Source organism: Pezoporus wallicus, unplaced genomic scaffold (assembly GCF_028554395.1).
Source record: "Pezoporus wallicus isolate ANWC-B61680 ecotype Strahan unplaced genomic scaffold, APGP_CSIRO_Pwel_v1 contig_2384, whole genome shotgun sequence".
Lineage (NCBI taxonomy): Eukaryota > Metazoa > Chordata > Aves > Psittaciformes > Psittacidae > Pezoporus > Pezoporus wallicus.
This window is the reverse complement of record NW_026640488.1, coordinates 6,853,160-6,880,846: the sequence shown is the minus strand read 5'-3', so window position 1 is coordinate 6,880,846 and position 27,687 is coordinate 6,853,160. Positions and strand designations below refer to the sequence as shown.

General features: G+C 36.9%; 1 protein-coding gene across 1 annotated transcript; it reads right to left on the bottom strand.

Annotated features, from left to right (window-relative positions):
• Positions 1 to 347: 347 nt before the first annotated feature.
• On the bottom strand, positions 348 to 27,361 carry ANXA10 (annexin A10). The gene is made up of 12 exons (XM_057419055.1): positions 27,227 to 27,361; positions 15,504 to 15,588; positions 12,970 to 13,064; positions 8,877 to 8,990; positions 7,495 to 7,585; positions 6,803 to 6,882; positions 5,381 to 5,434; positions 5,181 to 5,274; positions 3,784 to 3,879; positions 3,005 to 3,063; positions 1,520 to 1,642; positions 348 to 612 (listed from the first exon to the last, which is right to left on the bottom strand). The coding sequence occupies exons 1-12, from the start codon at positions 27,242 to 27,244 to the stop codon at positions 544 to 546; spliced, it is 978 nt and encodes a 325-aa protein (XP_057275038.1). The 5' UTR covers positions 27,245 to 27,361; the 3' UTR covers positions 348 to 543.
• Between the last annotated feature and the right edge of the window lie 326 nt (positions 27,362 to 27,687).

The following is a 27,687-nucleotide window of genomic DNA, read 5'->3' as shown; positions in this document are numbered from 1 at the left end:
GTTAGTAACTATGTGAATACAAAAGCACTCTTAATAGAATGGGGTAGGTTCATAGTTTGGTAGTAACTAAATATTTAAGAGCATAAAACATGAGGTATAAGAAGCGTGAAAGAAATTACTTAAAGGGAGAAATTGTGCTGCTAAAAGTAAGTAAAACAAAGCTTTTCTTCAGTATGGAAGTGAGTAGGTTCTTCCAGAGACTATTGTCATGTAAAGTTTGGGAAGTTGTGAGACTAAATGATAAACATACTTTTACATGCAGTTATTTTAATTCTTGCTTCATTAATTTACATTAATCATAGAAACAGAAATATTCATCAGAACGGAGATAAGAATCATGATCCTGCCAACATTTTTTCCTATCTCAACAAAGATCTAATATTAGCAAATGTATAGCAGTGATTTTTTCTGTTTAAAAAAAATCAGAACTACTCTGTTCTCATTTTTTAGAAACAGAATAGGGATCTCTTACAGTTAGTGTGTTATGAATAGCTTCAGTTTCTATTTAGAATAGATTTATACAGTCTTCAAAGTTCATCTTCTTTAGTAATCTTCAGCATCACCAGCACATATGGCAAGTAAAGCACTCTCATAATGCCCTGAAGCAAAATGCTGCAAGAAAAAAAAAGGAACATTTCTGTAACTGTATGTTTTCTTAATTTTCTTGGTGTGTGACAAGGACTAGACTGATGATGTGAGGTTTTGTAAAATACTGCACTGTTTCCCCAAGAATTCCAGGCTAAGATTGTTTTTAATTTCACATACCTTGGGCTTTGTCTGCTTGGCCACCTAGAGGCATTCTGCCTCTGAAAGGTAGGAGCAGATCTGTTTAATGCTTCTCAAGTTCAATACCAAAACATCACAAGCAATTTCTTAGAGTTACTGCACGCTTACAGTTGGATTAGAGCAACATAAAAAAGGTAAAATGTCTTAGCAAGGGTCATTTTTGTACAATTAAACAGTGTCATAGCAAGAGTACAAGAGGAATAATTCTTCTAAAGATTGAGACTACATAAATGCAGATTTTTATCTCAATTTTGGACAAAAGTGATCTCAAACAAACTTTACCAGACTGTGTGAAAGAAGGTGGTACCAAGTAGTGTAGAAACTATTAATGCAGGCTACTCCTCACCATATACTCTCCTACCCTGTTTATATCCTCCTCTTGCTATAGGGGAGGGACAAAATCACACAGAATGAGAGTAAGTTGAGAATTCACTGTGCCCTGACTGAAGTCAGCTTCAGGCACTGAGAAGATGGGTGGCATGTTTTAGAGTGAGGTGTCCCTGCCTGTGACAGGAGGGTTGGAACTAGATGATCTTAAGGTCCTTTCCAACCCTAACTATTCTATGATTCTAAGATACACTATTTTTTTTTACACATTGCTCTTTTTTATTTTTTTTTTTTTTGTAAACTGAGTGATGGAAGGGAGATTAGCCCTCTGTATTTTTGTGGTAGGGCTTGGCACAGCCTCTGTGGTGCCATTGCCGAGTATACTCAAAGGTGTTTAAAAACTTACTTTAATGTCATGAAAGAGTGATTTCCCGTATCTCTCTTTGTATCGCTGTCGTATGGTCATCAGGTCAATCTCACTCCTGGCAATAAGAATCCTTATAACTGTTTTATTGTGAAACCCAAAATCCTAGAAAGAAAAGAAGATGAGAGCATACTTGGCAGTTGGACAATATGTGTTTGCCTATCTATATATGCTCATATTAATAGCTAATACGTAAGCCAATTAGTTAGGCTATCCATAAAGAGATCCAAGAAAGAGTCTAAGCATTCAAAGGTTTTATTCTACAGAGTTTTCACATACTCAAATAATATAATTCATGTTACTGGATAACAGAGATTCACCACATATCAGTGATTTGACCATGAATTGAAACTTTTGAATAGGAACACCTTATAAACTGTTGTCAATAGTCTTAGGTACTCTGTTTGTAGGCAGCTGTTGTGACTGTCGTGCAGTCCATTCAAACTATACTGAAGCCAGTAATCTAGCTCACAACTGCTGGCAAATGTGAATGCAGATCTTAAACCAGTGATTTAGAATTTACATGGCTTGTATTCAGCTATGTTTTATATTAACTGTGTCCAAATAATTTGTCATACTGTGGAGAATAGAGACATCTAGTGACAATGAAAGTCATAAGAAAAAGATTTAGGGTTTGGGCAACTGACGAACAGTTTGCATCGTTTAAATCGTAGTTTTATCAACAGCCATTGATTCTGAAATCCTGTTCTCAAAAAAAAAAAAAAGTGTTAAAAAACTGCATATAGAGAATTCCATACATATTTGATGCCTATGTTAAATCTGTCTTATAAACCATTATGGCCTATACACTTAAAAGATTAGCCTTCACAAAGTATACTTTAATTTTACGTAACATAATGCCTCATTATTTTCACTAGTGAATAAAAAAAAAAACAAACAAAAACAAAACAAAAAAAAAAGAAAATGTCTTCAGTGGCCTTTAATATGAAGATTTTGTAGGTGTTTCTTTGCATTTACCCACATTTCTTCTTCTCTCTCATTTGTTTTAGTATGTTAGCACATACACACGAAAAGAACCTGGGACATTGAGTCCCAGAAGAAAGTATGACCAATTGTGTTTATGTAACATTAATTTATGATTTGATTTTTTTGAAAACTAGAGACAAAAATTGCATAGTAAGAAAAGTGCACTTTGAGTTCTGCACAGCAGGGGGAGATATAATCCATAGAAAAGAAAGGTTTTCAAGTCAGAAAAAAAGAGGACGAAGTTACCAGACACACCTTTTTAAGGAATCTAAATATTTATACTTTTATTGTTACTGTTACATCCTAACTGTTGCTTAGGCACTGCTGCTTTGAAATTTATGTGTGCAACAATAGTTTTAAAACACACAATCACACCTTAAAGATTGATTGGTCTGATTTGTAAGTTCTTAAGAATAATCAACCAGACATAAAGATAGGGAAGCTAATTTGTGTGATAGGTGAAGAAGAAAGACTACTTACATGGATTGCATTATGAAGCCTGTAAGCAAAGTAGGCAGGCTTGTCACGAACACAGAGAACTAGGAGAGAAGAGTTGCAACAAGTAAACATAAGATTATTATAAAACAATTTCTGTTTGTTTTGGGCATCTATGATGTCATGTCCAGAGATATTTTGTAATTCCTGGAAAACTTGGGGAAAAAGAAAATCTTGCTTTATTCTAGTTCATTAATAATAGTCAGTACAAAGCTGGGTAGTGTTGTCCATGACTCATCTTAAAATCATTTACCTGTCTTCACAAACATAACTACATTTGTAATTTTAAACCTTTATTTTGGGTGGGTGCCCATTGCTGTTGCATCAAGGGACTTACTAAGTATCAGTGAATATACTCACATGATGTCTTTGTAGAAATATTATCATTATTCTATAAATGGAAAACAAAGGCACATAAAGCTTGGAACTTTTTTATATACCACTGAAGTCCTGAAAACTTTGCCAGTTTATTTAATGTGTAGATTCAGTTGGTTATGCAGTTATGATCAATCACACAATTTGTAATCAAATAGCAGATACCAGTTCTGCTCAGTGTGAAGCTAGTGCTGCACATATATGTTTTCAGATTTACACAAACGTGGAAAAATAGTTCACATATTCCTTTCTAATGATCTCTGGAAATCTGGTTACACAATATATTAAAGTGAATAAAAAGATCAGAAAAAAATACATTTAATACATCAGAGATACCATACTAGATTTTAAGAGATTACTGCTGGTGTAAAATAATATTTTTACGTTACCTATTGCAACCAGTAATTCTTGAAAGTATCCATCATAACATTCATTAATGGCATCTACGATGTCTTGCCCGGAGATACTTTGGAACTCCTGGAAAACTTGGGGGGGAATAATCTTGCTTTATTCCAGTTTATTAGTAATGATCAGCTTGCTTTTGTTTTCCTTCTTACCCCCAGTATTATAACTATGGAGTTATATATATACACCCCACCCCCATTTATTCTCAGTGTTTCATTAGGCTTATACTCCCCAGGTGAGGCAATTTAAATAAATAGCCTGAAACCTGCCTTCCACGACATTCTCTCTTTGGGTTCTCCAGTAGACAATGAGTGCATGCCAAAGCCTCTGTTTCACTGGGGGCTTCAATAAATTCTCTATCTAGCAACCTCTGTTTACTAAACTTGTAAGAATGTCATGTCATTAAGACAACTTCCTTGCTCAGGTTGGCTAAAATTGGCATAATGCCGGTATCCAGACACACAAATACACAGGGCTTGCTTTCTGCTTTAGGAAAGGGGGAAAATTTTCAACTCACTGTTTACTAGAAAACTTACGGAGGATTGTATTACATGCAGAGCCCTCAAATCACTGTTGCAGAAAGAGAGCAGATCATGACAGAATTAAGTTGTTGATCCATGACAGCAATGTAGTTCTAAGCTACCGTTAGAAGTTGACATAAGAAATAGATCTGGCTGCATAGTGATAAACAGACTATTTTTCCACTGCAGAGTAAAAGACTTTTTGCCACCGACAAGGTACAACAGGTTTCTTTTCTACAGTGGAAGATCTGGATGATCTCACATAAATTTCTTGCAATCTGTAATTATGTCTGATTACTTATTTTAAATAAAAATGTTCCATTATGCTTCTGTTTCTGTGTGTATGTTTGTTACAACAGAGCAGATGTGGACCCTGAAGTGCTTCCATCAAAAACTTCTTTGAAACTTCCAGGGAAAAGCTACGACACAGTAACGTGTTTTCACATACAAACATTTGTTGAAGATACTCCAACTGCCTCTCCCAAGGTGTTTTCCCTCATAACAGAGTTACTTATGAAGAACATAAGAAAAATCTGCCTCATCATGCTGCGTGTAAACTCAGTGCACGCATAGCATATGCTTTTCTTTAGTCATGCATTCTTCTCTCTGTTACTGGGCATCCCGATGTCTGTCCTATCTACAGATGTCTGAAGTCATCAGGCTAAGTTTCAGAATTTTGCATTACTTCCAAAGTCCCATTAGTATCAGTGGGAGTTTGGGAACTCCAACAGTTCGCACTTAGGTTTCAGGCTAATACCCTGCTGCATACTGAGTTTCTTGGTGTGTAAACTGTAGTTTTACTAGATAGTGAGATTTTTCCTTTCCACTCTTTTGTTCAAACAGCTGAACTGCTGGATTACCCATCCACAACTGCTGGTAGCTCTTGTTGCAGAGAATCATTTGCAGCATGTTTTTATGTTCGCCTGTTTTTCGCTGACATGCTTCCCATAGAATCTAACATAGGGAAAAGGGAAACAAATGCAGAAGATTTTAAGTAAGTCCTAAATCACTTCAACATTCATAATTTTTTTTTTTTTTTTTGAGAGGAGCACATGTTTACCATTGCATCCTGAGCAGCTGTAGAAGGATCTGCATAACCTTCCATCCTTGTTCCCTGGGGGGAAAAAAGATACACATATGGGCTTTTAGATTGGATCAGTATATTCAGTGGTTGAATTTGTAACTGTAGAAAATACCTTCAAGTTGTGGTGTTGTATCTTCGCTTCCTTCAAGAAGAAGAACTCTGGAATGACCCATGGTCTTATGAGTAGAAGAAATGGAGGAAGTGGGTAAGCCTACCCCTTTTTTAGTCCCATTGTAAATGAGCTTTTACTTTACCATGCCCATCCCATCACCATTTCCAGTATTACTGATGCTATATTGTTTACTGTAATATATAACTATGAGGGGAAAACAAGGGTAAGAGTAACATTTGCCATTCACTGATTATTTCTTATCAGAGTTGCCCCAGACCTCTTCATCAGTATTTGTGCTGTAAGAAAATAAGGACTAATAATGTAGTCCCAGATAATTTAAATGTGTTCTTTTGATGAGTAAAATGTGTCTCATTTATTTAATATACATGAGAAGTGAGGTTGCTTAACCTGTAGCTCTTCATGTTTAAGCAGGGATAAATTTTCATTATTGGGGGAAAAAACATCCAACATTAGAAAATAAATGCTTCCTGTTTATAGTTTCTACGTTTGAAACATTTGCTCTTTATCTCTCTATCTCAGTAAAGTCTGCTGCTATTTCAGGTCTTACTGTTTTCCCCAGACATATATATTATGCTATACCTTGTGTATGCTGTTATCTCCTGGCAGTCTTTTTTTGTCACTATACTTTTGTTTAAAAAGGACTTTTAATATAATGAGCACAGTGACTATAGTGAGAATGGGAACTCAGTATCTGACAAAGTTGACCAGCATTGTAATATAATACTCCAAGTTGGTAACTGCCAGAGTTGGTGTGTTGATAGTGAGAATTTGCCTCCATGCAAAAGTATTGTGATTTAGCATATGCAGTAACACAAAGAACATAATGTTTTAAAAAACTATTTAATGCTTACTTTCATAGTCAAATGTGGATATATCTCCTTTTTTACATAATGCCTAGACTGAATTATGAACTGTATATCCTAACGATGGAGAAAAGAGGTCTTTAAAAATGAGAAGCTCATTTGTACATGCACACAGACTCCTTTTGAGATGAGACAGGTTGAGCAGAGGGCCAGCAGTTGAATATCCAGGGACTTACTCAATAAAATAGTCTGTTGACCTTTGCCTCCATCTGAAAGCAAAAGTCAAAGTAGATGAAGGAATTCAAGTTCTCTTCTTCTTTTGCTTTCCACTTTTTTGTTCAAAAGTGTAGCCCTATTGAACTAGCTGTAACCACAGTCACCTTAAAATTTAAGACTTCTTAAATATTATCAAAAGTTATGAATTTTTTAGAAATGCAAGTATACTACTTGTTCTTACGGTACCTGAGCAAGGTTCATGAGTGTATCTCTGAAGTGGCCTGAAGTCTCAGAATCGATATCTTGTTGAAGATCATTATTATATTCTAGGGTGAACCAAAAAACATATAATCTACATCACAAATGAACATATTCTGAATAGCACTAATCTAGCAAACAAAGGAAAAATAAACAGGGTGCAAATACTTGTCCATTTTCTGTGGTGATTGTTCCACAGTAACCCAAAGCAGGTTCTACATGGAGCTAGGTCTGTCTGGGCCCTGCCAGGTGCTTCTGCCTGCTGGGGGGCCTTAGCCTGTGCTCTGCCTCACCTCTCCACCCACCCATGGGTGCTGTGTGGTGGCAGGATACTCAAATGTCTCATCAAGGCAGGTGAGTGGAGCATCCAGCCTGAGTAAGGACTTTTTTAAGGAAAACAGGTACTGTACTTTTTTTGAATAAAGTATGCAGAAGTCTCTGAAAAGCCCCAAATGTGTCTTCAGAGTATTTCAAATGTCATAGGCAGCAATACACCTCAAAATCCCATGGTGTATTTTCAAATTAAAACATTCTGCTCCAGCCTTTTGAATATAGTTACGGGAGGAAGGGAACAAGTTAGTACTGAGAAATCATTTTTGTAGTTCAGTTCCTTCATATGTGCTAATACTTTGGGAGAACACATAGTATAACTACTACTTTGCACTTGTAAGACACTTTACGCATTAAGTAGGCTTCTTTCATCTGGAAGATCTCCATATTTGTTCTTGAGGCTAGTATATCAATTAGGCATTTTTCTTCTGTGTCTACTCCCTGTGTGGAAAGAATTAAGTATGAAAAGTTGTTAGCAGAAACCACAGCCTTTAGAAGACAGCAGTACTGTGCTTATCAGAAGTAACAAAACAATTAAAAGCAGTTTCTGTTGGAGCAAAGCAGAGTGTACTTTTTGCATAGTCTACCTGTTTAAATAGAAAATGATTTCAGATGAATAATAGAGCCCTGTATTTCAAATATATTCCTACTTGATCTGAATTTCAGCATGTAGATTAACAAGGGGAATGAAGTAAGACTGGTGTTGGCAGAAACATAATAGGTAGAATTTTAGAGCTTTAGTAAGAATTTGAAAGAAATCAGATTCAAAGATTGAGCATATATCCCCAGCAAGCAAGTGTTCAGGCAATCTGAAGTAGATATGAGCACAACTATTATGTTTTGCTTTTTTTTTAATTTTATTTTTATTTATTTAGGAATATTAATGGACTCTATGTCTACCGCAGAACTTGTTATTTAAGGTAAGCAGTATGGCCATGTATGCAGAGCTGCAAATCACTGTATTTTCCCACAAAATCTGAGTTAATTTTATAAACTTGAATTGACACAAAATATGCTGCTTCTAATCGACACAGGTGTGGTGTTGGTGAGTATTCTGTATTTAGGATAATGGGGAGAACATGACATTGGGCCTGAGCCTGGAGACACACATGGCCTGTTTTTCACTTTGGCTGTATAAATCCAGGTCAAGATAGAAAGTTAAAATCAAGATAAGAAAGTTTAACTTTGAGCTACATTTAGAAAAATATAACTTTAGCAATCTTGTCAATAGTTTTAATAAAAATCCTGCCTGCAGTGCTACCAATGATATTTCACAATTCTTTAATGCCAACCACAATTAAAAATGAAGCAGTAGTCCTAAAAAATGCGTTGGTTTAAGTGTCTGAAGGACAAGAAAAAAACTGTTTTCTTTTTTGAGGTGTTTCTCCAATTAATTTTGTTTGTGACGTACATACATGCTTGCAGGATCAGGGCTTTTTCCCTGTATAAATATTTCTTCAGTTACTGAGTTTACCATGGGTATTAAATCGGTTGTATTTATTACATGACAAGGGTATTATTGATGGTGGTTTTAGCATACCGTTGAATAAACTTCATATAGCACTGTATTTCTGATGACCTAGAGTACTATGTAGTAGTACACTATCTAGTGTATTAACTTCCAGCTGTTTATCAACTGTTTGAATGTAAAAAAAAAATAAAATCAATTTAACCTGTTCAGCACTATAATTAGTGACTGAGACTCTTAAGAAACACTGAATTTGACAGGTACCTTCAAGGCATGCCAGAGCTCGTGGGCATCATAGGAGGCAGGTGGATACATCAAGCCAACCATGACTTCTTTCAGGTGATGAGAGAGATTCTCCTTTAGGTCCGTTATCAGATCCTTGAAAATAAAAAGAAAAGGCATAGACAGGATCATTTCAGTAGTCACACTTGATTAGGACAACTTTAAAAATGTATCTGTGATTTTCTCTACAAATGAATAAAGATGAGCTATTGAAGATTAATTCTGGCTAAAATTAAGTAAGAAAGATATTCTTTTAAATAGTACCTGCTTCTTCTAATAGTATGGATGAGATGACAATAGATACACAAGCCAGCAGACCATATAGGATTGTTGATTTTTTGGTTCATTAGAAGACAAAAGAAAATTCAGGGCTTTAAGTGCTACTACTACTTAAAGGCTTGTCAGCTTGAATACCACTGCAAAGCATCTGCAGCTCCCTTGGCACATTCCCTGTGTGAATCCGTGGGAGCAAAGCACCTTTGGAATTCAAATCCCATGAACACAGGCAGTTTCTTCTGCCTTTTTCAGTGTTATCTACTATATGAATAATTTAAATCATCCATATTGCTTCTAATACATAAAAACACCTGCTTTGGATTACTGGTTATGTGCTCCAGTTTGTGTGTATATTACACTCAAAGTGAATTCACACCTTGTGACAGATGCTGAAGTAAGAAAAAAGAACCCTCTTCTTCCCCGGCATGTGTCTCGGTACTTGCTTGCCAGGTACCAGAGTAATGGATGGGAGTTTCCTTCTCACTCTCCCCTTTCCCAATAGCATCCTTCAAAACAGTGCAAATGCCAAAGCTTGTTAGTTACACTGTTACAGTTTCTGATTAAGAGGATACTTGTGCACTAATTTTTTTTTATGTGTCTTGCATACAGTGCTAGGCAGCTGTCAGATATTTTTGGACCTAAGTCTGAATTTAAAGGCGTACCAGAAACAGTTCCCATTATAGAAACTATTGTTTTCGGAGCTGCAGCTTTTTCAAGCCTGTAATTTGGTTTTGATACATTCTGAATATAATTAAATTAGTAGCTAGAACAGCAATGCATGGGGACATATCCACATTAAAAATTGAATTTATGATGAAGAAACATACGCAGTCTTCAGTGAAAGCACATTGGATGCATTTGGCAGCCACTAAATCACACATGAAATAGGAATTCATTCATTAAGACTTTACTTCTGACTACATGCCTGTGGGAAGATGGATTAGTAATAGTTGAAAATTACTCCTGCAATCAGAACTAAGGGAAATACTGAAAAATAAGAGAACTAAGTTGTCATTAGTAACATTTCCTAATCATCTCTGTTGTAGAGAGCCTGGAAGACTAATTGTAAGAAGAAATCTTAGGGCCAGTTCAGGGTTTTACTTTCTTTTTCTATATTTATTTCTACTTCTGACGTGTCACGCTTTACATTTGTCGAATGAGAACAGTAGCAACCATATTGAGCAGACTGAATTGAAATTAAAGAGGGTTTAGGATTGAACTGACAGGTTTACCATAGATGAAACTGAGAATGCTATAGTTGTTACTACATAGCTGTGTCTTCTCTGTTGTGCAGAGTTTGCCACTCATAAACTGGGACTGCCAAATGGCACATTTGCCCAATGCAGTGTGTCCCGTAATATGGATTACAGCCAGTGAAATGCTATCACCAGTGTGTGCTAAACTGTCTTCTGAAGTGTAAACTGTAGCAGGTCAGGGCAAGACACATCCCATCCTAGAAAACTGCTCAGCTATCCAAAAAAGAAAATACACCGTTCAACTGGTGAACAGACAAATGGTGTAACACGCTACCACATCAGCAGTTACTGTGGAGTTTGTGAATGATCCATTTCTAGTTAACTCTAAGGCTGATGGCTACACGGTAGTATTTCTGCAGACTCACTGTCCTCACTCATGCTGATGGATTCAGTGGCAACTATACACTGACCTTCAAAGCATTTTCCAGTGAGCCATTAGGTTTTCAGTCTTCAGGAGAAGAAAAAAGTTGGATTTTTTTTTTTTTTTAAATTTTGGCTGTCTTCTGTGAGGGGAAGGGCATGTCTGGTCAATTTAATCAGAGCATTTTCTTTACCTTTCCAATACAGCACTTTTCATTGCTAGATTTCACAGGGATTTTACAAAAGGTGTTGCTGTTATTTTTGTCCTTATATACTTATTTTGTCCTTATATAGCTGAGGTAACTGAGGAAAATGCAGGCATTTTAACATTCCCAAATTCATTTAGTTAGCAATAGTAGATCTAAAATAGAATGAGGATAACTATCTCTGTGTATGTTTTTATATATAGTAAATATGGGTAATTTTTTGGGGGGTTTGTTTTGGTTCTTTTTTTTTAAAAAAGCTGTCTTTTTATGTCTTGAAAGAAGCTTATGGAAGGTGGAAGGGAGGACAGACAAGCTGGGAAGAATACAGGGACATTGTCTGGAAAGCTAGGAATCAGGTCAGGAAAGCTAAGGCCCAGTCAGAATTGAGTCTGGCCAGGATGGCCTCACGCAAAGAGTTACGGTCAATGGCTCAATACCCATTAATTGACCAGTAATAACTTGTGTCCCTCAGTGGTCTTTTGGTGACATCTTTGTTGGTGACATGGGCAGTGGGATTGAGTGCGCCCTCAGCAAGTCTGCTGATGACACCAAGCTGTGTGATTCGGTTGATACGCTGGAGGGAAGGAATGCCATCCAGAGGGACCTCGACACGCTTATGAGGTGGGCTGATGCCAACCTTATGAAGTTTAACCATGCCAAGTGCAAGGTCCTACACCTGAGTTGGAGCAATCCCAGGCACAGCCATAAGTTGGGCAGAGAAGAGGTTCAGAGCAGCCCTGCAGAGAAGGACTTGGGGGTGTTGGTCGATGAGGAAATGAACATGAGCCGCAGTGTGCACTTGCAGCCCAGAAAGCCAACCATATCCTGGGCTGCATCAAAAGGAGCATGACCAGCAGGTTGAAGGAGGTGATCCTGTCCCTTTAGTCTGCTCAGTGTTGTGTGCAGTTCTGGTGTCCTCGACATAAAAAGGACATGGAACTGTTGGAACAAGTCCAGAGGAGGGCCACGAGGATGATCAGGGGACTGGAGCACCTCCCTTATGAAGATAGGCTGAGAAAGTTGGGGCTGTTCAGGCTGGAGAAGAGAAGGCTGTGTGGAGACCTCATAGCAGCCTTCCAGTATCTGAAGGGGGCCTACAAGGGTGCTGGGGAGGGACTCTTCATTAGGGACTGTAGCGACAGGACAAAGGGTAATGGTTTAAACTGAAACAGGAGAAGTCAGAAATAAGGAAGAAGTTCTTTTCTGTAAGGGTGGTGAGGCCCTGGAACAGGCTGCCTGAAGAAATGGTAGATCTCTGGCAGTGTTCAAGTCCAGGTTGGACAGAGCCTTGGGTGACATGGTCTAGTGTGAGGTGTCCCTGCCCATGGCAGCGGGGTTGGAGCTAGATGATCTTAAGGTCCTTTTCAATCCTAACCATTCTATGTTTCTACGATTCTAAATTTTTTGAAACACCTTTTAGGGATTCATAAATTTAACATTAAGCAGCTCAGACAAGTATTGTGCTTAGATTATGAATGGAATTACATGGTATGATGTCTGAGAATGTTGGTGCTTGAGATAAGAATATAAACCAGTGCATCAGATACAACTACTTGTAATTGCTGGTATGGTGTTTCTCTTTGGTGTTTCAACCCAAATGCAATACTACTTTACTATGTGTTCCAAAAAACTTTAAGAAGTAATGCAGAACCCTGCAAAAGCATATAGACAAAGAAATAAGTCTGTCCAGAAATTCTGCTTTGGTCAATAAAGGAGGGGAATGAACTAGGAACTGTTCATGTCCCCTTTCTTTAACTTTGTGAGTGGCAGATGTACTTCTGCTGTTATATAGATGACAATATGAAACTTTCAGAGGTATCAGTAGTTACATGAGCAAAGTTGTGTGCCAGTCTGTTGGTGTCAGCCAGCTGCCTGACAGGCTTTTGGTTCCAGTGATTGACCTGAGAGAAGGGCTGAGCAACTGCACTGGATACAGGAGAGACAGAAGTAATGAAAGTACAAAGCGCTGTGTCATACCCTGCCGTACATGTCTCTGTACGCCTCAGCAATCATAAGCCGCTGTGAATTGCAGCGCTGTGTGAGGATATCAATCAACACATCTTTTTCACAACCTGTAATGGAAACACGAAACAGACTCTAAATTAACAAAGTGTTGTTACATACTTACATTCGTGATTATTCATGTTTTGTTCAAGAAAATTAAAGTTATTTCTTGAAAAAACAGATAAATGGATTAATATCCTGCTGGTATGTACTAACATCAGTGATATTTACAGTGCTTATATACCTTTCATTTGCTGGAGTAATACTAGCAAAAAGTGAAGTAGCCTGTTATTATCAGGTGCATCACCATCTCTCTGAAGCTCAATGAATTTTGAAAGCATCAATAAAACAGATATAGAGGCTTTCATCTATTCAGAACAAGGCACATTAGCAGAGTTTGTGGCTGAGCCTGGGAAGTCATACTTGTATGCCTTATTGATATTGAATAAATTGTCATTTCAGGATTAGGGATCTCTTATGGGGATGAAAAATTATGACAGACAATTTGAAGAACTGAAAGATACATATTTTCAAAGGAACTGTATAAGTTATGAAGTTTTTAAAAAATACAATATTTTCACCCATTTCCAAGGGCATATTATTGAAGGTTACCTATGATCTTTTGCTTCATGGCAGGAGAATGCTGCTAAACTTCTATAATGAATTAGTATTTCCTGCTTATAAAAAAAAAACATACTCTGAAAACCATTGTATAACTTAAAAATTTTCTTTCGTCCCAAAAGTTGGCTCTTGAAAATTTCAGATGCCTGAGTATTTTAATGAAATCCAGCATAAATATATCTCCAGGTATAAATCAATTGACTTTATCATATTTGCAGCAGAGATGAATTAGGCTGGAAAGCATGGGGATCAGCTAGCATCTGAATGGAGTAGAGCAGACTCTCAAGTTTCTACCAGTCATTGTTATATGGGCATGTATGTATGTCTTACAGATACACATTCTGTTCCTATTACAGCTTCTTTAGGCAGATTTTATTATATGATCTATAACTGACAGGCTTCATTTTGACACAAATGTAATTGGACATTGAATATATATATATTTTTTTTTAAGCTGGCAGAGGAAGTCTCTATTTGCTCATTATGCAGCAGGTTGAGTTCTCTTTCTTCTGAATCATCTAGCCACAATTACATCAGCTTTTTAGTAAGACTGATTTAACATCAGTCTGATTCATTTCTGTCAGGCTCACAAAATGGAAGTATTGCTGCAACTGTACAAAGGATTTCTTACTATGTTTTTTAGAAAAGAATGATTACTAGGAATCTGTACAGTTTATATCATCCTACAGTAAAAGACAAGAATAATTCAGGAAAGGTTTAAAAACCGAAATAACTTTATTCTATTGTGTAGTACCAGTGGTATCAGTGGGACAGTATGGGACTGAACATTCTCACAAGAATGAATGTCATGTGCAAGATTCAGGGTGAGGTTGTCAGTTCCTGTAAAGGTTATAGAGACTTAAACTTCTTTGATGCTGAACTTTTTCTTTTGCCAGGGGTCCTTTAAATTACAACTTTGTTCCATGGACTTTGTTAGGTAAATGAAAAGTGAGGTTAACACACATGGATTTACAGTATTAAATGAAGACAATCATTTCTGCATTGTTGTGTAAGCGGCGTGGCATTAAAAGTACTGTTTGAAGTTTAGCAAAATGTTTAAAACTTTTCATCTGTAGCCAACTTAATCGGAAAGATACTTCAGATTCCCCTTGGTCAATAATTCTCATTGTGCTTCATTTGACTGAGTCCTTACATTTCCATTAAAGTCTGAGTCCTTACATTCCATTAAAGAAACTGAAAACAGTGCAAGATTTGGTGCTGTACAACCTTGTGAAAAGCCCAAGGGATATAAAAATTTGGATATGGGAACCAAGTTTAATGTGAGGAAAATGTTTCAGCTAGTAAAAAAAAAAGGAATCAATATTCTGACCCTCAGCAATACCAACAGTGTTCAGCAGGAAAACACAAAGATCTAAAAAGAGAACAATGCTTTGATGAACAATTTTTTTTCTTGGTACATAGACTGAAAGCAAAAATTACTCCTGAGTGATATATAATACTGTAACTTTCTACTCCATTTATTTTTATTTCTTGATGACTGATTAAAAGACTTAACAGTCCCTGCTAATAATTAATTCTTGAAGTTACAATTACAAACCTTTCCTTTTTTGGCCTTCACTGTAGTGACATAACACAGAATTCTGTTTTCTTTTTCTTATTTTCTCCAGCAAAGCATTCATTACTGTAAGTGTTGGTACAGATTTTAGATTAATCTTAATCACCTCTTAGTTTCTGTAAATGCAAATATGTTATTTGTTTGGACATCACCAGTGTCTTATTGTGACCTTGAAGAATCAACAGATATTTGGTGACATTTTTAATTTTATGAACTTTTGCCTAATGCTTTTTACTTTCTGAGAACTTTCTGACACCCCCATCCCCCCAACAACAACAACAAAAGTGTTAGGATTAGTCATGATACTCACTGATTCCCTGTAGGGCTCCTCCTAGCAACTGGGCATCCATAACAGGGTTAAAATTTGGAGCAGGAAAAATGGTTCCTTGTGTCAGCTAAAGGAGAAAGCAGCCTTTAAATAAGGTGTTTTACATCTGTAACACTTCATATATGATTCTGTTGAAAACCAACAATGATAATATTAAATTATCTTTGCTTCATGGGGAACAGGATGCAGAAAGTTTTGAATTATGAAACAGAACCTAAACTTGCAGTAAGTCCTGGGAAGACAGACGATATTTGAGGAAGTCACCCCTAGCATGAGTTAGGCCTAAAAAAAATCCCCAAACTAATTCTAAATAACTTTTTTTCACTATAATGTAATCACATTTTTGTTCCTCTCTTCCAACCTTTTTCTAAAATTCCTGTTTTATCTTTCAAAGTTAATCCATGATTTCCCTGACAGTCTTCAATATTTATTTCTCATGATATTTCTAATTTGAAAGGACTAGTGAGGAAATGATAAATTAAATGTATAGGTGATTTTTAAATACATATATAATACATAATCTCTGTGTAATACAGTGTTTTTTTAAATAAATGATGTTACTGTAAAATGTCAGGTAGCTTTCTGATATTCCATGTAGAAGTCAGCACTCTTTTTCTTTGTAACTCATTAAATTACAGTCACTTCATTCTCAGTGATACTTTATTTCATTTTTAAGAAATCTGTGAATAATAAACAGAACTGGTGTATTCATTTGAATAGAGTCACAGGCCCATACGTATACAGAAGAAAATAACTGAGCTTGAAAGTCACTTTATATTGTCCCCTGGTTAACCTCGTTAGTTCCTCTCAGGGTTCTACCTGCTTTCCAAGATGCACCAAATATAAAGATTATCTTTTATAATGACTCCTTGTCTCAGTCAGTACATGATTAAAATGACACTGTTGACATGTACATTTCAAGGAAAAATGGGATATGTTTTATAAGTACAAATTAGGTATTTTATGTCTTTAGTACTTCCTGGAATAAGGACTTGCAATAGTTACACTAATTAATTTATTTGCCTGCTTTACATACACTTCAAAGCCTTTTGTATGTTATGCCTTCTGTAGTAATGACATACACGTACAGATTTCATGTATGGTCTCTAATCAAGGCTTTTCTGGCTTGCAATTTTAGCAAAGGAATTAAAAAGCACCAAGCAAGAAGTCAGTATTTTAGATTAGAATGAAAACATAATTTCTTAAGATATTTTATCATTACTTTAGACCCCCCAAGCCAAGGTAGGGGCAATAAATTGTCAGGGGCTAAGTGAGGAAAAGAACGTATGGTCAGAAATTTAAGATTTTTAAAGAAGTCGCTTGAAAAAGTACTAACAAAGCAACATGCCTTTACAAAAGGAAGAAAGTACTCACTAGTAGAGAAATATTCTCCTGCCTTTTACTTATTTAAATACAAGGACCTACTTTTACAACTGAACATAAAATGAATAGTGCCTTTTTACTCATTAAAACAATCAGGAAAATTATGAGGAAAAAAAAATCTTGTGGAGATATGGAGATAAATACTGGCCATAGAGAAGACGATGAGACCATAGCAGTTTTTTATAGGTTGATGTATGTTGTCACATCTAAAATGAATTGCAGACTCATCCTTAAGATATATGCGCCGTCCCATCCTCCTTTGTCAGCGTGGGAATTGTTTCTGTAGCCTGGGCTTCACTTGTCGCTTAGTGTATCTCTAGGGTAGGGCTCTGCAGATACTAGCCTCAGAAATTGAGAGTTTATATCCTCATGACATCATAGTTACTGACAGTACCCATACTTCTTCAGATCTTGCTCACCAGAATTTTCCTAGGCACATGCCATTTGCAGCCGTACAGAGTTGGAGTGCTGTTTGGCTAGGTGGTATGTGGGGCTCCATTTCCTCCCCCTTGTTAGCATGTCAAATAATGCTGTTCTTAGCATTATTTGGCATTATTCAGTCATCACTCTCTACAGCTCAGGAGGTAGAAGTGCTTGAGTTCTGTGCCTGGTGAACTGGGCAAACCAGCTCAAAGCTTATTAATAAACAAAATGCCTGTGGAAGGAAGTGCTAGAAGAAACTGTTAGAATGCAGAATCAAAAATATATATTGATACGTGTTCTGAGTTAGAAAAAAAAATAAATTTGGCTTTCTTACTTATGCTCCCTGAAGTACCTGAGACAAAAATGCTCATCAGTCTTGAGGGGAAAAACAGAACAACTGAAAACCCAACACATTATTAAATATTATGATAAGGTTGTCAAAAGAGAAGACATTTTGATGAGAATAATAAAAATAGTAGGATGCAAATGGATGAAGGAAACAGATATGAGATTCAAAGACTTTGAGCCTGCACTCTAAACAAAAGGTAGAAAGCAGAAGTTTATCTGGCATTCCATGTGAGTGCTCTCTGAACCTGTCACAGCCGTTGCTGGTGTGAGTTCAGCATGATTACACAGTGATAGCCTACCACTTGCTGTGTGTTGTAGCCTTTTTCTTCTATGTCCACTAGCAAATAATTTAAGAGTGCTGTGTGATATTTACTGTGGAAAGAAAAGCCAAGGAGATTTACTGGTAGACAGTTCAGTGGAGACAGGGATTGATTCTTGGATGCTGCAGTACTGTCTGTGCCCCTCTGAAGTAAATCCGGGGTGGACAATCTATACCCCTGTCACAGAGGACCGGGCCTTAGGGCCATGGCGGCAGGTGGCGCTACTGTCCTGTGGTGACAGGTTGCTACACAGCAGGCAAGAAGGAAAAAATTGCTGCAAAAGCAATGCACAAACCAAGAGGTTGATTTTCTGAGCAACTGACTGCCCTACTGCCCTTTGATGTAGTTTTATGGGGAGAGCAAAAGCATGAAAGAGATGGTGTAATTTTAAGTTGTGGAGCAAGACTGAATGCTTACAATAATCTCCTGTACTGAGAGATAAACTTAGAAGTTGTGGCAGGAATTTGTTTTTCAAAGATTTGTTACAGTCTTGTCATATTAGAAACATCTGTGGTCACAACATTCTTCTGTTTGACATTCCTCAGGAAAACAAGGAAATACATCAAAACAGCAGTCATTTTGGGAAAGCTGGGGCTCTGCTTCCAGGATGTATGGCCCAGGGTGCAAAATCATGTTTCCCCCAAATTATACAGGGTTTGCATGTCTAGGAAATGCATACATAGCAGCAGGGTTCATCACTGCACAAACTGAGGGGGCAGAGCAGTAGAGGCATTTGGTAACTGAATGAAATTAGGACAGATTGAATTTTGATCAGGGAGCAAGCAGCTACATGGGATTAGGTTGTTCCTTTCCATTATCTTTGATTAGAGAATTCCTACTGCCCTGTTTGGAAGCAGGTCATTTTTAGTGTTGACTGAACACCTGAGCATAGTTACAGGTACTGCTACTTCACTTCATTCATTTCCCCTGAAGTCAGCTGTGACTGACCATAAACTCCTGTAATTGAACAAGGCTCAGAGGGGCTGGGTAAGGGCAGTGTGCCCATGAAGCTCCGGGAATAATGCAGGGTATGACTCACCACAGATGCTGTGAGGAAAGCTGATTTTATCTCAACACAAAGGGGACTGAGGGTGGCCTTTATTTTAGATAAACAGCTATCAAGAGTTGAGTGGATGAAGTGGTGGTGTGAATGTTTATACCTGACTTCATTAAAAGGGTGTGAATGTCTCCTTAAGTTAGTCATACCAGCATGAGGGGAATCAATACTTGTGAGTCTCAGCCCAATACAGTGTAAATACCCAACAACTAGCAAAATAATTCGGGAGAGAGCAGTGGGCTTGAGCTAGCTTTCCAGTGACTGGGGATGCCTAACACTGTAGCAGTGAGCATATCATAAAAAAGGAATGGGGATGTCATCAATATTACATTTGTATTGTATTTTCAGTACATTTTGTACTCCTCTGCTAGATTGAAAATCCTGAGTAAAATTACTTATCATGAAACAAGTAAATTTGATATTTTACAATAAAACCTCTATGCATGGAATATCTAAAAGAACCTGTTGAAAGAATATTGCACTGTTGACAGTAGGATGGCCAGTTTCGAGTCTATGGCCATTTTGTTTTCCTCACACATCTTTTTCTCCCTTAAACTCTAAAAAGCATAGGGAAATGGATAGTATGATCTTGTGACTTTTCTTCCACATCCATCAGGATGGTCACTGCAGGGATGCTAAGGCATTCCCCTGTTGAGATTTTCCTTATTTAATGTTTAGTTTTAAAAATACATTTAATTCTTCCAAATATCCACAGCATCCACTGATGCTGAACAGCAAATGAAATTTATGTGAAAGAAAAAAGTTGCCTACATAGAGAAGACATAACCTTTAAACACCCTCCAGTGAATAAAATGTCCAACTGGGTTCTGAGTAATTCAAGCAACAGCTCCCCATCGATTAGGGTGAATTATTAGGAAGGCCAAAGCACTGGTACCATCACCAGATTCCAACAGCTTTGAGGCAGCAAGCGCATTACAATAACTCCTTCTGAAGATTAGTTGGAAATATTTCACAGGACCAGAGAGCACATCATAAATCAAAGTGAATAAAAGCTTGCAGAATCGCTACAGCTTCCTCTGCAGAATAGAAAACATGAGGTGGCAACTGCTATGAGACAGACCATTGAGAATTACGGTGATGATCATCTTAAAAAAAAAAAAAAAAGGAGTGGAGGTGTGTCAATGCACCCAATTCATGCTTTTATCAGAAGCCATCCTAGATAGAAACAGCATAAAAACCAATCATTGTTGTGCCCAGCAAGAGCAGTAGTAAATTATGAGAAAAATCAGTACTGAGCATGTTCTGCACCTTGAGCAGTAGACTGCTATAGAATAAAGACAAAAGAATTCAGAAGAATAGGATCAGCAGAACAGTGGCTTAAGGAGGGAGAGAAAGGCTAGGATTGCACTGACATCATCTCTCCCATCTGTCCCTTTCTTAAGGAATAATTTGACAATTAAAGTCATTATTGTTTAATTGTAGTTCAGCGCTTCTAGATTATAATGTTAAGAATTCAATTCCAGCATTTCGTCTACAGACTAAGTTTCTTTGATTTATAGAAAAGCAGGCACTTTGAAAGTTAAACTTTTCTGATCAGAATTATAAACGTTAATTCAGCTTTAGTCTGCTGAAATTTGCTTTATGAGTGAAACTTTTTAATAGGAGAAAATCTCCTAAAATACCCCAATTTCCCTATATGTCCTTAATCATTAAGCTGTTTTAAGTCCCACACATGTTTATATTAAAGAGGCTGGGACTATTTCCGTTATCTGGAGGGAAGGCAGGCCCTTCTGTGACGCTGGGCTTAATATACCTGTTTCCTTCTACAGGACAGTCCCATTGTAATTACTTAGCTGTAACCAGCTGCTGTATACTTAATAGTAAATTCAAGGCAGAACTATCTCTCCAGACTGAAGCCAAGTATGCTCTGTGTCTGTTTTCTTCAAATAAAAGTGATTCAGAGGTTTGCTGGAGTACAAAATAATTAATTGACATGGTTGCTGAAATGCAGACTGCTAAAGTCTGAAAGATGGCAAGACTTGGTGAGAGTGTGGAAGAAAAGATCTAAGATTCATGCTCACATCAACTTTGTGATCCTGAATTTCACACTTAAAATGAGCATTATGTTGCTGTTTGCAGTGAGCAGAAATTACATGTTATGGCAAAGCAATGAAAGTTGTGTTGCCAGTTGTCTTGATGATGTCAGAGGAAGAGTTAGGAGTATGTTCACAGAATATAATTCCTGTACATACACTGCTGTCCAACCCACGTACACAAGTAGAACAAAACTATGATTCAGAAGTAAACAGAAATCTTTGAAAATTGAGAAGAGCAGGAAGGCATTTCTGGACCACGTAACAGTCTCAGAAATTTAAGTCTCATGATTAGTGTCAGTAGAGATCTTTTTTATTGATTTCAGGCAGCTTTGGGTTGTGCTCTTAATGAGCAAAACTCTTTTTACTTTGCTGAGTAAAGCAAGGAGAGCTTGTTGGTGGACACTGGAGGGTCTCCACTGTGATCAAAAGGCTGGAGCAGGAGCACTTGCCATGTGAGGAGAGAATTGGACTTAGCCTGGAGAAGAGACAGCTTTGGGGAGACCCAGCAGGTGCTCTGCAGTACCTGTGTGAAGAGCATCAAAGCCAGGCTTTTTGCTGAGGTACATGATAAATGAAAGGCAGCAGTCATAAAACCAACCAGGGAATGTTTTAGCTGGATGTGAAGAAGATATTTTTTTATTGTGAGGGTAACCAAGCAGTAGAAGAAGTTGTCTGAAGAATTTGTGGAGCCTCTGTCCTCAGAGGTTTTATTAACAGAACTGGGCAAATCTCTACCACCTTGTTCTGAATGCAGCGTTGACCCTGTTTTGATAAGGAGGCTGAGCTAGATTGCCTACCAGCCCTCCATTCAATCTAATAATTCTATAATTTCTTTCAAGGCCAAAAGTTAACAGGAATTTTGCCAATAACATTTTTAAAATTCTAAACATTATCAAACACTTGCTGGTCTCAGTGGCAAGGGATTGAGTAATACAGAAACTTGCATTATGCTCTGGGGGCCCATCCTGTAGGGTGTACACCAATTCCAGACATAGACTTTGAAGAATTACAAACTTTTTGCAGGATCAGGCACAAAACTTAACTTTTGTGTCTGTGATCACTGGCACCTACTGTACATAATGTAACTATTTGAGTTATACTGGTAAGCATTGTGTACTTTGTCAGTATAAAACCACTATGAACTTTATGAGCAATTTACTTATGCATTTTCATTTCTCAAAAGGGGAACTGGTGAAGGTACAATGATCATAGAGCCTAAGAGGTTTGACTGTTAGGAGTGTCAGACTTTGATACTTGCACAGAAAATAAAGTTGTTGTTTATGGTGTTAAGTGAGCCTAGCTATAATGTCTGTATGGAAGCTATAGCAGGTCAGTTTATCTTTGCCAGTCATAAATTAATCATGTTAAAAAAATGTTTTTCCTAAGTGGGTCTGACTATAATATAATAATCTAGAGCAAAGTGGTAAGCGAAGTGTTCACTATTCCACCAGTTTCGGAATGTAGTTACTTCCCAAGGGGATGTTAGCATCCACTGCAGTTGCAGACCTGAACTTCTAAGCATCCAGAACCAGAGTAGAGTCAGTGCAGATAGGTCATTTCAGCTCTTCCATGGCGAATATAGTCATTAAAAAAAAAAAAAGAAAAAAAAGAGGGAATATCTAAATATTGCCTTAAGGAAATACTGTTGGTGTAAATGTACAGAACTTTGTCAAAGTCAGTAAAGCTCTGTTTTAACACAAGATGATGGTTAAACTTGGATAATGTCCTAACTCCTCTCTTGCACAGATATCCTTCATATATCCTCATTACTAATACACTGCATGTTCCCACGATCTTCATAATGAACCTTATAGAAACTCATGCATTCTTCTCTGGCTTTTCCCAGATCTGCATATATTTAGATATATTAATTAGGTACAATGGACAGAATACAATAAAGTTTTCCTTCAAGTTGTCTGCACTCGCAAATATCCCTCCTCACAAGTGCATATATAAGTGTTTTGCTGACCAAACAATGTCCCCTTCAGTTACTTTGTTTGGGTGCAAGAATGTGGATTTTGTGGATATTAGGATGGTGTGTTGTTTTGAAATACAATTGTTTTGTGATACGAGTTCTGTGAGTACTGTGGCTAGTAACAACTGGTTTCTAACAGGTTCTTTTGACTCTCTCTTCCTACTTCCTCCAACCACAAAAGCATGTAATTTTCCCTTCTTGTTCCTTTAATCAATATCTACACTCAAAATCCATCAGGTTCTTTCCGAGTAATCTCCTGGCTAAGTCCAAAGGATGCATGTACTGCTTGCCTAATAAATGCTAGGCAAATAGAATATATGACTGTTGAGTTTAAACTGCTGTGTTTTTTTTTAACTGGAAAAAGAATTTGTATGCCTCGCCTCCACTGAGAAGTGGTTTCAGAAAACTTCAGAAGAGATTGCCATTCCTCTGCCAAATATGATAGAAATTCAGTATCAAGTTCAGTTGCTGGTAGGGACAGATGGATGGACAAATATGCAGCCAAATTTTCTGAAGAATCCCAAGGGGAAATGCCTGGTATGGTCACTGAGAGAAGAATTCCACAACTTAAAAAACTTTTAATTTTGGTATCTGGATTCTAGCATCCCTCATCACAGGCACACTGTTCTGGTGGAACACCCTTTGCAAGCACAGTATTCAGCGTGGCAGGACTTTCTGCATTACAAAGAAAATGCTTTTAAAGAGCAGGTGAGGAAAGTTATTTTTGAGAGCAATTTGGCCTTTTTATGGGTTAATTTAGACCAGACGCTGTATGGGAGCATGGAGAAATGGTTTTCATACTGTCTTTTTCTGCAGCATCCTAAAGAAAAGGATACTTATTATTTAGTAGGAAGAAAATCAACAATATTTTGCTTTTTTCTCACAAAGTATCCAAGCACCTAAAGGTGAGGCAGGCAGATCTCCAGAGGTGATTCAGGGATTCTTGACTTCAGTGATTTTAATCCTCTTTTTGATATCAATATACCCTCATCTACAAAAAAAACATCTTTTCCCAAAGAGGTGGTGCAGGTGGGCTCTTCATATATGTATCTATGTTTCTCCACATGTGTATTTAACTCTTTTGAAAGGAGATGATTCCGAAACAGCCATGCAGAAAGAACAGGTTTGTGTGGCGTTAGTGGAATGAATCAAACCAACAAGAGATTGGAAAGAGACTGAGAAATGATACTTGCACTCTACCTTCCTTCTGTGCGAGAGCAAGAAAGCTGCAGCTTTTCCAGACCAAAGCCATAAGCAGTTCAACAAAAGTATCAGTAAAAGCTGAGGCTGCTTTTATCCAATTATGTGTAAAGTTCAGGCAATTCAGTCTTGTGATGGAAAAAGCAATCTAAAGTATGAACAGCCTTCTAATAATATTTGTTCAGTAAGTCATTCTGCTGATAACAAAAGTCACACAGTCAGACTCCTTAGTCTGAATGTTCCCCATAGGGAATATCCACTAAAATAAAATGCTTGCTTTATTAGCTAACTACATGGTATAAGCTGGCTCTACTTTTGCAATGACATTCTTTGGGTGCAACTTTATTAAATAAAAATGTCATGAGTATTTTGATTTACTGTGAGTTTATTGTATATGTTACACTTCATTTGAATAATATATGACACAGTAATGGAAAGGGTACTTGTAAATATAGAAAATTCTTTCTTCAAAGCCTCCCTTCTTTCCCTGTATATGGATTTTAGAGAGGTCACAGATGTAATCTTTTCTAATTTTTGGTAGTTTTACCTCTGTGGTACTGTGGGGAGCCATTTTCTGTATGTAATCTCTGATAATGTCATCCTGCATTGCTGCATCTGGCAGAACTGCTGCTGTTCACATTTTGTACATCTCGATCTTGTTCATATATAACACATGTAACTACTAATAAGGGTAACATAAAATATTAAGGAGGTAATCTTAAAGAACCAAGTAAATTTTGAAAGTAATACTTCCATTTCTTTTTTTCATGTTTCTTATGCTTCTGAATAGTGGTATATTAATGTTTTGGGATTCTTTGCAAGTATACTTAAGTCTAAAGTATGCTGTTAAGACTTTTCTCAATCTAAGGTTTTGTTTAGAAAGAGTAGACAAGAAATTAATGTGACAGCCTCACCACTCAGTCTTGTGTAAGCCCTGCTTTCTTGCTTGCTGTTTGCTACAAGTGATTTTTCTGTTTTATTGCTAAGTCTCACTGAGAAAGCTGCCCCTGCTCCATGACTGCCTTTATGTTGAAGAGCCAACAGACACCCAGGAAGAACATTTGTATGGGCTCTGCACTACATGTCCTGTTCTGTCTGTATGCCTCAGCAGGGAAGTCTCCTCCACTGGTTAGGACCTAGTGAGCTAACTCATGCAAACTACGGGTTTTTCTCCATTCCCATCCCACAACATGGAAATGGGAATAAAGAATAAATATTTACCAAAACTGAGAATCCATCACAATACTTTTCAGAGAAAGCCTGTAATGAGTTTTTGATGTCTTTCCTGAGGCCAATAATGGACCCCATTGTCTACAGTTGCTTCTTGCTCTCTTACTTCTGTGATTACAAAAAAACAAAAAAAAAGGGCTAATCAGTGTGTCTTTATATGTTCAGAAGCAGAGGGAATAGAGAGGTGTTATTCACACCATCTATTTTGGAGTATTTTGGTGCACATCAGAAGATTGAAATTAGGAACTTAAGTTCTCGCTCTGCTCAAGTGGTCTGAAAGGCTGACTAACGCATAATTATTACATTAATTAAGCCTAAAATAGCTGATCTAAATAACTCACACAGTTAAGTTTTTTATAATGGCGTCAGACTATTGTGATAATTATTACAAATCTTAAATAAATACCAATTTTAATGACTTTAAAGGAAAATAATTTCTTCTATATGTTATTTGATAATGGATTGCCAGTAATATCAAGCAACATACTATATTCAGATGCAGTGTTGATTATTTATATACAATTGGTCTCAGTAAATTAGTAGAAGAGAGGAAACTGAACTTCCTGACTTCTCCAACTGAAATGGATCTACCTGTGTTGTCAGATGGAGATCTTCTTCCTGTCTTCCTTTAATTATAAGGAATAGATTAGTTGCATAGTAATTAAAGGAAAAAGTAAGAAACAAAGAAGAAAATCCCTTTTCAATTCTTAAGTGGTCTAGTAAACCATGCAAGATCCCAAATTGCAGAAGACCAAACACATTAGTAAAGCCCATTCAATACGTATTGCATATATGCAATATAATTTTATGGCAAAAAATACCTTATGGATGATTGAAATATTTAGTGCAGTTATATTTTCAAATAAGGAAAGAAAAGAAGTGTTTATCCTCCAGAAAATGCTGTATTTATCAGTAAATTTATTGGGAATGCACATGCAAAAAGCATTTGAGAGGAGTGAATCATTATTCCTATTAATAGTAATTAAAAGAAAGTCCTTAGAGAACATAACTATCAGTATGCTAGGTGCAAAAGCAATTTCACATTTTGCTGTCATGAACTAATGATTATAGCAGCTTTCAGAATGGAGATTTAATGCTGCAGAATGATCTGTTGTTTTCTTGCAGAGTGCTAATGAAACCGTTTAAAATATTGCTACATTTATTGATGAGGAACAATAATTGGCAGCTTTCCTGTGTGGTTCTGCTTTGTAGAGGTAGCATTTCTTTGCTTAGGAATACTTTTCACCTTGTAAACAAAACCAAATGTTTATAAATTATAAAGTCATTCACTTACTTTATACAGTTATAGACCGTATTGTGAAAATACAAGCCCACCAAAATCATGCTATGAACCAGTAACTTCTGAATAACGCACATTTTTATGTTTAATAGAGTTAGGTGGTAGTATGCACTTTCGTGTCTTATGTAGCAGCTAAGTACAAGTATAGAAAACTCACAGTCTCAGAAGGAGATAAAAGACAAATTATTTTGTCTCGAAAGATCTAAAATTGTAAGAGTCTTTATATTTTAATCTTAATTTCAGACACTTCATATGTACTACAAATAACCCCAGAGTTAGACCCAAATCACAACTAAATTCACTCTGAGATTAATTTCTACGAGTGGAGTGAAATAGATCCCAACATGTGTGACAGCGACTCAAGAGCTATGGAAGTTTTGAAAGATTTCGAAGAACAGATCATTATACTCACATAATCTCCACAATACATTCTTATGTGAGTCTTCAAGTTCTGTTGAGATGAAAATAGTAGCTTTCCTAGAATTAAACTAACAGTTCAGTAAATTGAATTGTTATAGTTAGCTCTTACTCTATTTTGAAGAATTGAAAGAAACCATCCAATCAAACTGATACTAAGTACTTTAGGCTCCAAGGTAACAATGAAGCGGGATTGCAGCTTGGTACTGTACGTCCTCGGGTTCTGTAGATTCGCTGTGTACTTAGTCATTAATCATATGTGAATAAGTATGATTATAACGTAAGTAAACAGTCATTAGCACGACACCCTCTGTTCTGCTGTGTTGATTTTAAGAATCAGAATTCAGCTAGTCACAGAATGAAACACACCTATAGAAAGTGCTTGTGTTAATGATTTACTTTTCAGATTGGGTCTGCTCTAGTTCCTTTTTTCCTTATGCTGAAATTGCTCAGCTC

Bases quoted from the DNA above. Each gene is read 5' to 3' on its own strand.
- ANXA10 (XM_057419055.1), bottom strand. The intron at 6,883-7,494 runs GTAAAGTGTCTT...GGTTCACCCTAG, and splicing joins GAAAGAAGCCTACTTAATGC to AATATAATAATGATCTTCAA. The intron at 3,880-5,180 runs GTAATCCAGCAG...TTCCCCCCCAAG, and splicing joins CTACCAGCAGTTGTGGATGG to TTTTCCAGGAGTTCCAAAGT.